General features: G+C 33.2%; 1 protein-coding gene across 3 annotated transcripts in view; it reads left to right on the top strand.

The window, feature by feature from the left end:
• Nucleotides 1-16,523, top strand: part of SNX13 (sorting nexin 13) — a 141,191-nt gene that overhangs the window by 40,033 nt on the left and 84,635 nt on the right. For 2 of the 3 annotated variants that reach the window (XM_069462706.1, XM_069462704.1), the window contains 4 exons: nt 5,628-5,740; nt 9,315-9,417; nt 10,873-10,962; nt 12,389-12,510. In XM_069462706.1, coding sequence (XP_069318807.1) covers nt 5,628-5,740; nt 9,315-9,417; nt 10,873-10,962; nt 12,389-12,510 — 428 coding nt within the window. Of the gene's footprint in view, nt 1-5,627; nt 5,741-9,314; nt 9,418-10,872; nt 10,963-12,388; nt 12,511-16,523 lie in introns of those variants that run through there. The other variant, XM_069462705.1, reaches the window with a different exon arrangement.

The following is a 16,523-nucleotide window of genomic DNA, read 5'->3' on the forward strand; positions in this document are numbered from 1 at the left end:
ATTAATTGATTAGTTTCATATTTAGTGAGCAGCTTCTATGTACTAGGCCTTGGTTAAATTGTTCTATAATGTTGAATGAGACAAGGTTCCATGTCAGGAGCACAGTCTATTGAAATTACCTGGAGAAGAATTTCCAACTTATTGTAGATAGAATAAGGTGGAAGAAAACCAGGCTATACTTGTAATAAGGCCATTCTTCTTATGGCTACTTACTCTTGTGATTGAACTGTATATATCTATATCTGTATTTGTATCTATAACTTCTGTAACACAAATTGGCATTGAATTAGTATCAACTTTAAGATTCTCAGCCGTATGTGTTTGGCTGCCCTATGCCATGTAATGATTAAAATATACTAGGTCAATATAACTCTGAGAGTGGTTGACGCACTCTAGTTAGACTTATCTCAGAGTCCAAGGTCCTTTCTATGGGAGTTCAGACAGTCTATTCTAAAACAACTGTTTCCACTTACTCCCACTCTCCACGTGAGCCAGGATAATTAGCTGTGCAATTATGAGCAGAGTTGCTTAACTAATCTGCTATAGCTAGACTTGACTTGAGAGGTGATCTCACAACTCAGCCCCTTCGTTGTGCCAATGGGATCAAAGAGGTTTAATGAGTTTGCAAAGGTTGTACAGAAAGTACGAATGGCAATCTGTAATTTCTGACTCTTCTTAGTTCTGTATTATGCTGCCTTTTCCTATTATAAATGTCTGTGGTGAGGATCAAATGGGATAAATGTCAGTATGCCTTGATAGGCATAAAATATCACAAGGGTAAATTATTTCTACTTGCTTTCTATTGTCAGGAGGCATCTGTGATCCTTTATGTTGTGATTTCTTGATTCTTAGTATCTTGGAAGCAGAGGTTATTTTTAATGTCTTTTTGTGTCCCTGAGCTCAAGACTAAACTGATACCTGTAGGTTTTCTGGGCATACTAACAAATTGAACCCTTTGAAACTGAAATTCTTTGTCTGGAACTGAATTTATTTATTTAGAGTATACATGGATAAGCTGATTTTCTAATACTAAAAAGTATATAGTTTATGTTCAGAACAGGAATTTTTTACATTCATTTATTACAGTTTTCTGATTATTGGGAGGTATATTAGTCTGACTTATATTTAGATAAATTATTCATTTATGATTTTAACATTTTTTTTTTTACTATATCTGTAATTTCAGGTAATTGTCAGCTGACAAATGATATGGTTAGTTAAGGAGTCAGGATTTGCCTAGGAGCAAATCTCACTTTTATTAGCTGTGTGACCTTAGGCAATGCTTTAAAACTTTTCTGAACTTTAGTTTCCTTATTGTTAAACTAGGCATTATAGTGATTAAGCTAAAATTGACCACTGGACCATGGTTTACTCCCCACAGTAACCACGTGACATAGGTGAGGAAGCGAAGGCATGTAATGGTTACAGAGTTAATAAATAGTAAAAGAGAGGCCGGGCGCGGTGGCTCACGCCTGTAATCCTAGCACTCTGGGAGGCCGAGGTGGGCGGATCGTTTGAGCTCAGGAGTTCGAGACCAGCCTGAGCAAGAGCGAGACCCCATCTCTACCAAAAATAGAAAGAAATTATATGGACAGCTAAAAATATATATAGAAAAAATTAGCCGGGCATGGTGGTGCATGCCTGTAGTCCCAGCTACTCGGGAGGCTGAGACAGGAGGATCGCTTGAGCTCAGGAGTTTGAGGTTGCTGTGAGCTAGGCTGACGCCACGGCACTCACTCTAGCCTGGGCAACAGAGTGAGACTCTGTCTCAAAAAAAAAAAAAAAAAAATAGTAAAAGAGAGGTTTGAACTCGGGTAGTCTTAACTCAGCCCATAGTTTTTGAACACTATGTCACTACCTTCTTGACTACTTCGTAAGTTGTTTTGAGGGGTAAATAAGATGTGGTATGTAGGCTGCTTGGTACAATTTGGTTTTCAGAGCTTTTTGATTTTGAAATTCTGACTAAGGTTTTATGGACCTAAAAATTAATTTAGGGAGAATTATAAATATATAATTGTCCTTGGTTCTAAACAGTTCTTTGGTAGCTTGTTAGCTTGAAAAAATCACAGGCCCTAACCCAGACATACTGGATTATAATCTGCATTTTAAGAATTTGCATTTAAGATCCTTAAAGTTTGAGAAATACTACAGTAGATGATCTTGAAGACTTCTTCCAACTCATGGTTGTGAGTGATTCTGGGACCAGCCAGCATGGGTATTTTAGTGTTGATTATTGCATTTAGCAAAGAAAATTGTAGTACCTTAAAGGCTTTTTTCTTTTTTTTGAGGCAGTATCTCACTCTTTTGTGTATTAGAGTGCAATGGCATTATTGTAGCTCACTGTAACCTCAAACTCCTGGACTCAAGCAATCCTCTTGCCTCAGCCTCCTGAGTAGCTGGGACTACAGGTGTACAGATGTGTGCCACCATGCCCAAGTAATTTTTTTATTATTTAAAAAAATTTTTTTTTTTTCAAGGCAAGGTCTCAGTCTGTCACTGGGCTAGTATGATCATAGTTCACTGAAACCTCAAATTCCTGGGCTCAAGTGATTCTCCTAACTCAGCCTGCTGAGTAGCTGGGACTACAGGCATTGTCCACCACGCCTGGCTAATTTTTCAATTTTTTTGTAGAGATGAGGTCTCACTCTTGCTCAAGCTGATCTCCAACTCCTGGCCTCAAGCAATCCTCCTGCCTCAGCCTCCCACAGTGCTAGAATTACTGGGTGAGCCACTGTACCCAGTCTTAAAGGATTATTTTAATGTAAATCACTGTCCTGTAGATTTTTTTCTATTGCTTGTCTTCCATTATAGGGCAACTTTTGAGGTAATACCAGTTTGCATTTATGAAAGGCTTTTGAGTTAGAACAAAATTGCTCTAAATTTTATCATCCTGTCATTTTAGGAAATAATTAGAACTCAAAATTTTTAGTTGTGTTAGATTGAATGTTTTTAATTCATCCTACTAAATAATAAGGTTAAAATATCAGCCAATTATAGTTATGAGACACTAAGAATAACCTACAAGTTTATTTTTGGACAGTTCACTATTCTGATGTTTTAGTAAACATTTGAAGGTTAACAGTTGTAGGAGATTAACCACAAAGCAAATGAGCACTTGATTGATTAGAAACTTTTAATTTTATTAGTCTCAGGAATTAAAAAAAGAAAACTTTTCTCAAACTTAATTAAGGAAAGGATCCTCTCATGGATTTTTTAAAAAATGTGACAGACAATAATGTCTGTTTTGTTCAGCACTGTGTAGGTATTCACAAATATTTGCCGAATGAATAGTTTGTTTTTGGTGATTTTTTTTATCCTTTTCAAATTAGTAATAAGAGACATGTAAGGTCTGAAAACTTGAGTTTTTAGACAAATTGAGGATTTCCGCTTAAGTAATTGCTGTATTAATCTCCATATCAACTAATTGTGATTTTTTTGAACATTTATGAACCATGTGATTTAAACATAAGAATCAGTAAGACATTTATATAGTTTAAAGCAAACACCTGGTTAAGAAATAGAACACTACTATTTGAGAAGCCCCCCTTTGTGTTGTCTTTCAACTGAATGCTGCTTTATCCCCAGAGATAGCCAATCTCTTGGTTTTATTTTTAAGACCTCTGAATATATCCTTAAGCAATAAGATGTTTAGCTTTGAAAAACTGACTGGAAGCATAAATCTAATTGTGTAAAGAAAGGGTAATATTGCTAATAATAGATCAAATCTCACTGGAGAAGGTAGGTTGAACGTATCTGGGTCACAGTCTGGTTTCAGTTATCTGGAAAGTTTACGGTAACTGTTTTCTGGGGAAGTCAATGGAAAAGGTGTTGAGTGAGTCTTGGGAAATAGCATCTGTTTCCCATAGTCGGGCATCTGGCAGTACTGTAGTGTGGATCAGGTACTGGATGTTCAGCAGAAGTATTACCAGAGGAACTAGGCTGCTTTGTACTTCACTCTAAATCTCTACTATGTCCTACTTTCAGCTCTTAAAAGAAAGTCAGAGGAGACCACTTCTGTAGGTGAAATAGTATTCCCAGCTGATTCAGGGGGGAGAGCATGAAGGCAGAGCAGAAACTTCATTAACGGGCATTTTGTCCTCTGGTTGAAAGATAATAGTGGCCAGGATGAGGAAAAAGGATAATAAAATACAAATGAACAAGAGTTGTACCAGCCCTTTGTAAAAGAAAAAGCCAAAACTACTCCACTGGGAGACATAAAAGAAGATATGAAAAAATTGAAAAAAATGTTATTTTGGGATAGGAAGACGACTCAGTATTATAAATTCTCCTGAAATAAATCTTATCCAACATTTCTGTTCATGTGTCATCTAATCATTCAAGCTTCTTTGACCATATGCAGTTGTTTTATTTTTCTCCATTGCATTTATTCGCAGCTGATATAACTGTATATTTACTTGTTTATTGGTGTTTTTCCCCCTTCTTATGAAAAAAACTTACAAAGGTATGTGAACTTAGGAGGACATGTTTGTGTTTCTTTCTTACTAGAATGTAGACTTAAGAAGGTATGTTTTGTTTCTCGTGGTATCCTCAGCACCTAGAGCTGTGCTTATTAGTACATAGGAAGCAGTCAATGACTAGTGAATGAATGAATAAATAAAATTCTCCTTTCTCTCATAATCCATGGCACTTATTGTCTGTTCTATAGTTTTTTGGTCATTAATTTTGTTCAGTTTAGCGTCTTATAATGCTTTCTATTATTTTCTTTTGGTTCATTGTCTAATTGTTTCATTCCTGTAAGACATTACTTTCTATGCTCCTTGATGGCATGAGTGGGACAAATGCTTCCTTTGTGTACCTACCTCACAGTGCAAGGTGAAGGGATATAGGAACTTGTTGAATTGAATACATTTATTTATGCAAAATGACTTAAATTGCCAGAATCCAGTTTGCCCTCAACAAAAGGAGTATTTTTTATTGGATAAAACAATATAATTCTGTACAAAATAGGATTTTGTAGTTAATTTTTTAAAGATGGAGATTTTTTTGGAGATGTTTTGTTGAGCTCATGGTAAATTTTGGTAACTGGAAGTTGAAACTTTTGTAATTATAATTGTATGAGTTTCTGCACACAATTTGAGTAGAAGAAAAATATCACTATTTTCAGTGAGAAAAGGATTTCTTACCTTGCAATTTAAATTTAAAAAAAAAAAGCTCCTTATGCTATAGTTATATTGGGACTTAGTTTTAAAATAAAATATTAATTTTAAATAAGTATAACTTTGTAGCCTACTTAACCTTTTATAAATACTTTTGCATATATAAATATGCAAATGTTTTAATAAATACTTTGTTATATTTCTCATGCCAACATTCCATTTAACAGTTTGTAACTATTTCTCTTCTTGTATCTTAGCATTGCAGCTAGTTTTCTTTTTTTATCATTGCTGATGTGCTATAAATCTCTGTACATAAAGATTTTATAGATTGTTTTTTGGAGATAAATTTTCAATAATGTACTTTACATTTCTAAAAGCAAATATTTTAACAGTTACTGAAACCATAAATGTTTAAAAAGAGAAATTTAAAACTATAAAAAGTTTTGTTAGTTCCTTTCTAATTTATATGGAGAATTATTTATTTATTTATATTTTTTTGCTTTATTTCAGGCCAGTCTATCCATATGGGGATGGGGAAGCCTTGGCATTGTCCTTTTTCTAATAACCTTTGGACCCTTTGTAATATTTTATTTGGCATTTTATATCCTCTGCTTTGTGGGTGGGTAAGTATACGCAATGATAATTTTACAATTCATGTGTCATGTCTTGTTCAAATGGGAACAAATGACTGAGAAATGGGAGTGTGATTTATTTGTGAATGCCATTTTATATAAACTTTTTACTAAAATTTTAAAAAAGTAAACATAAGATACTCATAGAAATAAAAAACACTGATGGTTATTATTTGTACCATGAATATGGGTAATCATCTTCAAAAATGAAATTTCAATTTCTGAAGATATGAACTTTTTTTGGTGAAAATAAAGTTGCAGTTTTCTTGTCCATTAAATATAACTTAAATTGAGATGACACAACCAGTTTTACATTGTAGAAATTGTTTCATTGATAGTAAACAATAATGTTAATTATTTCTGTTAATGAATGTTGTCATTGTGGCCTAGAGAATTCAAATAAATGCCTGATTTTTCAGTCTTCTCCTTATAGTCATTCGGTTTGCAATGTTTGTTTTCCCTTAGGTTGATAAACCTTTATAAGGGAGGATCAGTCATAATTTATTATAGCTTCACATACAGGCATGACTTGTAAGAAAATATTAGAAAATGTATAGACAAGTGAGATGCTTGTTATTTGGACACTCTTACCAAGGTAGCTTAGCTGAAATGAATATTTTATTGTTAATGTGTGTGTATGTATTTATATGATATATTTATGTAATTAGTTGTGGAATGAACACCTATGAGTTCTTTTTTTAAAAAATCTTCTGACGCCCTAGATATTTGGAAGAGTTGTTTGAGCCTGTAGGTTTTAGAGGATTTAGCTGAATTGAATAGCATATATAAACAGCAGCCTGAAAGACCCTATAAGACACTGAAGGATTAGCTTCTGAATATACCTACCACCTATCACCTCTTTTGGGGTACAGGCTTGAAGGACATGCATGTTGTTGTCATTTTATAGGGAGTATACTTACTGATTGTTGAAGAAGTGTGAATTATTTAAATTGAGCAGTGATGTCAAAGACTCTCTATAAAACTGTATTTTATATTAGATTTAGTATTTTCATATTGCTTAAATACTATACTGTGTACTGAAACGCTTAGACTTATTTCAGTCATAAGTGTCAGATACATAGAGTTCAGAACATCTTTATTGATGATAAAGATGATCGAAGATCTTACAGATTTACAGCCAAATGGGCTTCCTAATTATACTCCTCAGTCAAAAATTAAGGCCACAGCATGGCTGTAAAAGCTGCATGATTTTACAGCAGCAGGGTCAAGGCTACTGTTATTGATTGCAAGGAGATTATTTGTCATGAGATGTTTTTCTGAAAGGGAGAAATTTCTTTTAATTTTACTAATTGAATAAGCCCTTGTGAAGAGTGAAGGAAAAGGATCTCAGAGTATTTCCCAATACTCCAGAAAGGCAGGATATTGAAGGCAAAGGAAGGAGCCCTTGGAAGGTGGAAGGGTGGAGAATTATTTCTCTTTTACTAAGCTGCTCCACATAATATTTGGGAAATAGAGAAGAGTGATCACTTTATTAATTTTACGTCATAAGAATTTTTGTTGCTCCCCTCCTTTTTGAATCTGCTAATTTATGAAGGAATAGTTTTTAAAAATGTTTTGGGTACTTAACAGAGTTGTATAAAAATTTTTCGGTAAGGTGGGGTACTGGGGGGTGTGGGAGGGATACTAAAAACTCTTTAGATAATATTGAGTCACGAGGTGGGGTCTGAAATTTCAAGTTCATGATATATCATAAATTGATCTGAAGTTCTGTTCCAGACTATGTTGATCTCAGTAAAACTCACTGCCACCAAAAGGGGACTTATACTAGCCTGCTACCCAGAATCATCCCAGGGGGATTAATTAAGCATCTTTAGGTTACTCAGTTATGGTCAACGAGTACCATAATTTCCTGAGTCAGATGTTTCTTATTTTGGTTCTAGTTATGAAGAATGATTGTCCCTTCTTTAATGTAACTTAGTGTAGTTTAATGCCTAATGAATTTAAAGAACAAAAATAGGCTTTTAAGTAGCAATAAGTAAAATGATTGCATTTCTCATGTAATTAAAAATCATCTCTTAGTTTTAGTATGCTTTCTTATTGTATAAGTTTTAAAGATGTATTGTATTTGGAACGGATACATTTTTTTGTGGAACCCCTTCCTTTTTTGTGTGTGTGCGCTAATAAAACTAACTTATAACTTAAGTTTTAAGTTCTGCAGTTTCCCCATCTAAAATGTTGATAATGTATTTATTTTGCTTATGGTCAAACCTAACCCCTGTATTTTAATATAAAGAGAATTTTTGGAAAGAAAACCTCTCAGGAATGTTTTTTGTTTTTGTTGTGGGATATTATCAATACCATATTATGGTTATTTCATGACATTCTGTTATATTTGTTGGTTTATGTAATTATTTGTAGTACCTATTTTTAGTTAAATCTCACAGCTGAACTATTAATTAGTTTCTTTGTAAGATCAGACTGTTCTTTACCTTGCCTTCCTACTGTTGTACATGGTGGGCAAAGGCTATTTTATCAGTCTGCTTCATGTTGATGTTTTTAGAAATACAGTGTTAATATAAACATTTTATTGTATCTGTAAATGTGCTTAGTGACCAGGCAAAACTGAAATATGAGGCCAACTTAAATATTAGTAATAATATCAGATATAACACAGATAAAATTTACCAATAATTCTGAGGTCAACCTTTTATAAAAAAATCAAAAACAGAATTAATGATATGAACTGATTTGACTTTATCTGTATAGTAGCTGTACTGAAGACCAGTGAAATGGCAGCCACAAAAAGCAGAGGACTTAGAGAATCTTCCTTTCAGTAGTAGAGACTAATCATATTTAATTTTCACTGTTCCCTTCTTGTCACTACAGTTTTTGAATTATTGTAAGATTAATATCATTATAAGATTAAAATTTAAATTTTTTTTTGTAGATTTACAGCACTTAGCTTTATTGGTGAATTTTAAATATAGGAAATATTGATAACATTTACTTAATACTTACAGTGAAGAGTGCTGAACCAGAATTTATCTTATGTGATCCTATAGTTGTTTTAAAAAATAACCTTTTTGGGATACATTCATATTTCTTTACTTAATTCTAGCCTTATTTGAAACAAATCATAAATTGGATCTTTTTGCCTTTGTAGCTTTTGTTTACTTTGTATTCATAGTGGCAAGTTAAATTGATATTAATACTTCACCTTAATTAATGAACAGAACTATAGAATTAGGTCATTTAGCTATAGATTTAAATCTCATTTGTCTTTATCCTTGGTTATTAGCTAACCTACTTATTTAATGAGAGCTGATTTTTCTCAAGTTTGAAAATGTCATCTGAGATTCGTTATGAAATATATTTGATTAAAACTTTGAAAAGCATTATTGTGTAATTCATAAAACATTTATAGTTGTTTTAAACTTAAGAATATACCAAAAAATCTATCAATTTCTTGCTTTCCCAACATCACAAACTGACTTTTTAGTGAATGATAAGCCATTTTATGAAATCTGAAAAGAATATTTGGAAATAGATGTATTAAATTAAAGAAAAATTGTTTTATATCTATGATTAAATTTTTTTTTCATAGGGGTTTAGTGGTTACTCTCCTATTTGGAAAAACAAACTCAGAGAAGTACCTAGAACAGTGTGAACACTCATTTCTTCCTCCAACATCAACTGGGGTTCCTAAGGTAAATAGTGTGACAGAATATAAAACCTTAAAGTTCAGTTCTTTGCAATAATAATAATGTGATCATCTATATATGGCTTGACAGATTGTCCTATGATTCTTTAATGCTTATGGAAGATATTTCAATCACACTTAGAAAATAATTTTAAAAAGTCACCTTGAAAACTTTCTTAGAGTAAAAAGTAGGAATATAGATTTGAGGAAAAGATAGAAATTGGTTAGTTTAATTTTAGTGTTTTTCCTGCTGTCTTAAACACAGAATTTGAAAGCATCACGCATACGCTTTGTAAGAACGTCTGTGAATATTCTGTTTTGAATGAAATACATTGCATAGGAACCAGAGGGGAAAAATGGACACTTTAACTACTTTAAAAAATATAGTAACTAGATATGCAATTAGATATGCAATATCTTTAGTTTTAATAATTCAGGCCAAATTTTTACCGTCTCGAATGGTGCTATTTTTCCATTTTTTTCAATGTCATACTCTATAAATAAATTGGAATTGGGTAGGCTTCAGATTTGCAAAGCCTTTGATTCTTGTGGAATTGAGGGGGTTTCATCTTGTTTGAAGAGAGACAAAGGGCTTGAAATTGATGCTAGTAACGTAACTTTACAGTTATTAACTTGTCCATTATATTCTAAAATGTAGGAGATGTAGAGGTAAATAATGTATAATATTGTTTTGCATTAAGGAAATAAAAGAATTTCAGTCCCACTGCCTTTCATAGTGATAAACTAATTTTTTCTAATACTTGTAACTTTTTTATAATCTGAAACTTTTCTCTTCTCTTTTAGGACTCCTGTTAATATGTATTCTTTGAGTTTGCTTAAAAGTCGTGATGAAATTTTCTGTTTTTGAACCATTTCTTAGCCATTTTTAATGTACATTTACTGGAGTGGTACTTACAGAGAATGGGAAATATTTTAAGAATTAAAATCATTAACAGTAATAAATCATAGTCAAAACTGGTTAAGTCTTTATAATCCATTTTTAGTAGATGGTATAAAATAGTGATTTTGATTTATTTCTGAAATGTGATTTATACATATTTTATGAAAAAAATATTAGTGGTTTCATGTTGTAACTTGAAGCATGTATTTTTTATATATATATTTATGTTTTGGTTTATATTTTTAATTTAAAAGTCTTCTACTACCTTTCATCACTATTTTCAGGCTACTCATCTTTCTGAAGACTAAGAAGTAGAGAAGTATATTTTTCTTAGTTGCCAGAAATGATCCCTAAATAAAATCAATTTAAAAATATATTCCTTTGGCAGCTGGTATACTGTTTTGGGCTGGGAAGAGGGAGGGGGAAGAGGAAGAGTGTCCAGTAAAGATAGTTATTAATTTGACTCACATGAAACACTAATTTTATAGTGTTAAAGTTTCACTGAAATATGGCTATGATATACCTGTACATTTATCATAAAATATTACGGTTTCCTTTAAGTGCTTAGAAGAAATGAAACGGGAAGCCAGGACTATTAAGATCGATAGAAGATTGACGGGTGCCAATATAATTGATGAACCTCTCCAGCAAGTGAGTTTCAGTATGTGGTATTTGAATTCCATATATTGTGTACCAAGTGTATTTCTTTTGAAAATACTAAGATGCTTTTGCTATTTAAATAATGTACTGTAACTTCATGATGTTATCCTTGACTTTTATACTTGAAGGTACTGTCTTATTAACTCACTTATTATGAAGTGGTTTACTTAATATGAAAGGCTTTTGATTGAAATTGCATTTAGAAAAAATGACATATTTTTATTGACATATTTGATAGTGTTTCTAATAATTGTATAAAGTATAAGGCTTTTGCTGATGAACAAGCCTAGTGATTTGGCAAATCAGACTCTTTTCTACTAGTTTTATTACTTTTTAAAAATGGAAATGAAATACCTGATTTGATTCAAAAATTTTCAAAAATTAGAATTAGGTAAAGAATTATTCCCCTCCAAAAATTTTCCATTGATGTTTGTTTGATTTGATTATATGATCATTATAAAATGTGTACTTTAAAATTTTAACATTTATTTTATAAATGAACCCATATTTAGTTTCTTTGATTTGTAAAAATTGTATGTTGAATTGTTTGCTACTTATTGTCTAGCTGAATACCATTGGAAGTATCAAAGGTATTAGTAAAATTAAGTGAATTCCTATATCATTTTGTAATTAGACTGCAATGGATCTGATGATATAATCTTGGAACAACTGGGGTTTTTTGAGAATTAGGTCCATCAGCATTACTTTTCATCTCATTCCTTCAGACTGATTAGAATTCTTTATTATAGCATTGAAAATTTATTTTTTATGTAAACTCTGTCTTTACCCAAATTTGGGTGGGACTTGGCCATAGATAATATTTTAATTTTTAAAAAATTTGGGCAATGGGCCGGGCGCGGTGGCTCACGCCTGTAATCCTAGCACTCTGGGAGGCCGAGGTGGGCGGATCGTTTGAGCTCAGGAGTTCGAGACCAGCCTGAGCAAGAGCGAGACCCCATCTCTACTAAAAATAGAAAGAAATTATATGGACAGCTAAAAATATATATAGAAAAAAATTAGCCGGGCATGGTGGCGCATGCCTGTAGTCCCAGCTACTCGGGAGGCTGAGACAGGAGGATCGCTTGAGCTCAGGAGTTTGAGGTTGCTGTGAGCTAGGCTGACGCCACGGCACTCACTCTAGCCTGGGCAACAGAGTGAGACTCTGTCTCAAAAAAAAAAAAATAAATAAAAAAAAAAAATTTGGGCAATGGGTAAGTTGGGATACCAAAGTAATTTAAAAATTTTTGAAATGGTTTTTAGCATGATGCTTTTGTAATCAAGGCAGATATTTAACACCACAATTTAGTATGTAGAGAGTAAATATAAATTGGCAAATAATCATCTTAGTTTTTAGTTTACCAGTGTTACTTTTTAAATCCTAAAAAGTAATATTTTTTGTCCAATATTTTTGTTGTAGGTTATCCAGTTTTCCTTGAGGGATTATGTCCAGTATTGGTATTATACATTAAGTGATGATGAATCTTTTCTTCTTGAAATTAGACAGACTCTTCAAAATGCACTCATTCAGTTTGCTACTAGGTAAGAATACAACATTTATACAGAAAAATTTAGGTATATTTTTTGTACCAATAGGGAAAATAACTTTCCAATGGGAGGGGGACTTATTTCTTAAAAGGTAAGTAGAACAGAAAATTATTATTGTGGGATAACTCCTAGATTATAGAACTAGAGCCCTTAAAACTTTTAAATTACCCCAGATTTGAGGTTTTTACAGAATGTTTATCTTGATTAAGCCCTGCTCTTTCAATCTTTATGCCAGTTTTTTTCCTCAGGGTCCAAATCAGGTGGCTTTTTAAAACTTTTTTACCCCCCTAATTGATAATACTGCCCCCCCCCATTTCCCCAGGCTACTATTTTATTTGACTACTATGGAAATAGATTAGTTTCAGTATAATTGCTCTTCCCCATTGTAGTTTCAGTATAACAATTCTCTTAACTTTGGCACCTACCTAATGAAAGTCCTCCTAGAGGAAAGAGAAGGAACCAAAGGAACATAAGTCAGTGGAGAATATCCAGTTTATTTTTTTTCAGAAGAGACATATATTTTGAGAAGTTTGTTTTAAGAAACTTTTATTGTGAGATAGAATAAAATTCTTGCTTTACAAACCAGTTGTATACTACTTCCCATATGACAAAAGTATTTTGGCCTATATCCTTGTACTTGAACTACTTGATTTTTTTGGTTGGGGGCTATTTCATATTTATTTAGATTGTATTGACTCTCATTTTAATTTCTGAAAGCAAATGCTCTAGAAATTATTTATTTCTGAAAGAAAGGATCTTGTTTAGATGAGTTTGCAGGCTTTTTTTTTTTTTTAATTAAAAGATTTTGCTACCCAACGCACACGCACACGCACACGCACACGCACACGCACACGCACACAGACAGATTTCTCTGCTAGCCTATATTTTCAAGGCAGGATGCTGCATGCCATGCTCATGAGTATTCTTCAGCCAGCTCTTTTCCCTCCCCACTTAGCTTCTTTTAATACAATCTTGTGATTCTGAGAGTCTTGAAGAATAGAGCTTTGCCTAGGGCTGTTACTATGTTTTCTGTTCTGTGTTGATAAGATATTTCCAGATCATGCTGTCCTCTCAGGAGCTTTCCTGTATAACTCAGTTGATCCTAAAATTCTAGACTGGGGGTAGGGGATGGGATGTGTTTCTCAACCTCAGGTCATTGGGGAGCCCTGCACAAAGTTTATAGTTTGAACAATAACCTTAGTTATAGAGATAGATGTGCACTCCTTCTCCCTTATAATTAGCAGCAAGCATTTGCAAAGTAGCCAGCCAGAATTATAGATGAAGGCTCACTGTGGAACACAGAAAATATAATTGGTTTAATCAGAGAAGGTCAGAAATGGATTTTATCTCTTTTATTTCATATGCAACATTATTGAGTGTTAGATATTCTTTCGGTGAACTCTTGCGGATAATTATTCATGCATTGCTGTCTATAATAACACTATCCTAATGATTTTTTTTTCTTTGAAAGAGTGAGAATAAGAAGAATTCATTATTCTTGTTCCTGACTGTTTAAAAGTACATTAAAATGTAACAAAATTTAGACCTGGAAAGAAATTTGAACCAGTAATGTGAAGGCTTGAGTTTGCATTCTAGCTCTACCTCTTAGCTGTGGAACTGTGAGCAAGTGTTTTCAACTCTTTGAACCTTGGTTATTCTCATATGTAAAATAAGTATAATAATACCTGCCCTGTTCTGCGTTCCTCACAGGATAATTGTCAGGATCAAATTCATCTATTCATTCAACTAATATTTTGGGCCTACTTTGTACAAGCCAGGTGCTGAGGATATAACGGAATAAAACAAAGTCCCTGCTCAGTGGAGTGAAATGAAAATAATACCTGTGACAGCGTTTTGAAAATTGTGAAAGAATTTAGAAATTTAAGTTTTTATACCGTCCAATGCCCATAATTTAACTGATGAGGAAAGCTAAGTTCCAGAAACATTAAAGTGGTTAGTCTAATGTTATCCAGTGAGTTAGAATTGGAATTAGAATCAGATTGTTATGAACAGTCTTGTGTTCTTTCTCCCGTTCCCCATCAAATATATTATGATCTAGGTTATTCATCTTAGTTTCCTGCCCTTTTCCATTGTTGCAATACTTTCCCTATTTTTGATCCTCTAGTCACGTTTTCTTTTCACTTCATGTCTTAAGTTTTTTTTTTTTGTTTTTCTTTCTATAACAGTCTGTGCTATCAAGCTTAATATTTAGGTGATAACTGGAAAAGCCAGGTTTCTTCTGGACTGATCTGACTTTGTATCTTTGACCATTTACTTAAGTTTTTGACGAACTAAAACTGATGATAACTACTTTAGAGGCTGCTTTGAGTCTAAAAAATTATATCAGGTAAAGCCTTTGTAGCATAAAGTAAGACTCAATGATTGTTTGTTGATTTTGTGCCTTTTCTGTGAATGACTTTTCTACATTAGCTTTTTCTATTACTACAAAAATATACATCTTACCAGAGGCTCCTTGACTTTTTCCAGTGCCAATATCAAGAAAATTTGGTCTGTTTACAATCATTTAAATACTTATTTAATCCTTCTGTGTACTGTGCACTGTGAAGCATATGACAGGAGCATAACTTATCATTTCTTTTATTCAGCTTACAGTATTGCATAGGGCTCCTAACAGGTGTCCGCAAACCCGAAAATGTGTACAAAGCTGTGTTTTGTTTTTTTTTTTCCTGTAGAGTGCTTCTATAGATTTGATTTTCGAAAAGGTCCTGTGAACCCAGAAAAGACTAAGAACCATTGATTTCTGATCTTTATATTTATTCATCAATTTTGAGAAACAATCAGAGAATGTCAGCATAAAATGAAGTGGTAAATTTTGAGTAAAAATGGGAAGAAAAGGAAGAGAGTCTGAAGTCCTTGATTTGAGCTTTAGCTCTGTTACTTACTAAGCTCCATGGCCTCAAATGGGCAAAACACATAAATTTTTCGAATCTGGGGATAATAATTCGTATCTCCTTATCAGGTTGTTGTTAGGATTAAATGACATCACATGTGAGGGAGTACATTGTAGCAATATCATATTAGTAGCATTAGTACCTGTTACTCCAGTAGCAGTCTGGGGAAGGACACTTTTCTCGAGCACCCCTGAGTTCTTCTCTGGGGAACCTGGGTGTGAATTAGTCTGAAACTTCAGGGGATGAATCTTTGATAACCTGTGTATTTTTATCTCTTTAAGTAAGATATTATGACATAGGATAAAAAGCCCTGGGCTAAGTGTCTATATTATAATTGTACCTGTACCATTAAGTTATAGTGTACCTAAAATAAAATTTCTGAATATCTCTGTCAAACAGTAATACTTGTAACATACTCAGAGTTCTAAGGGACAAATGAGATGATGTGGATGAAACATTCCATAAAGTATTCATCAACCAATAAATGACATTTTGAGCAAGTCACTTGACTTTCTGTGCCTTCATCATGTGGCACATAGTAAGTGTTCAGGAAATGTTATCTTTGCTGTTACTGTTGCTACTGCTTATTATTCTCCTAGGCTATATACGCAGATTCTTTGATCTTGTCTTGGCTTTTTTTTTGCAAGAGGTGGGGAGGATAAAATTAAGGCACATGAAACAGAGAGAAATAGAGTAGTCATCTGTGTGGTACTGAAGCAATTTGTTATGTAGGGTGGACCAGAGTAATTGATGAAGATCTCATGGGCCAAAACTGATCTTCAAGAATGGGTATATTTGGATAGGTAGAGATGTAAGACATGTTAGAAAATAGTCCTAAGAAAGAAGGCTAGTATGGTAGAAACTGTAAGTAGATTCAAATGAACAAGACACCTCATTGTTGCTCTTGAAAGTGAAATGTGGTTAGCAAATTCCTTTATCTCTATTCTCCTTAACCCCAAGATTACAGGAAAGTCAATATATTCTAATGCCACAGTGTTCCTTCCTGAAGGGTTTTTCCAGGTGGGGAGGAGGTTTAGATATGTAGCTTCCAGGATTCACTGGCTATGCTACTAATGATGTAACTGTTTTTGGAAT

This window comes from Eulemur rufifrons, chromosome 29 (genome assembly GCF_041146395.1).
Source record: "Eulemur rufifrons isolate Redbay chromosome 29, OSU_ERuf_1, whole genome shotgun sequence".
Lineage (NCBI taxonomy): Eukaryota > Metazoa > Chordata > Mammalia > Primates > Lemuridae > Eulemur > Eulemur rufifrons.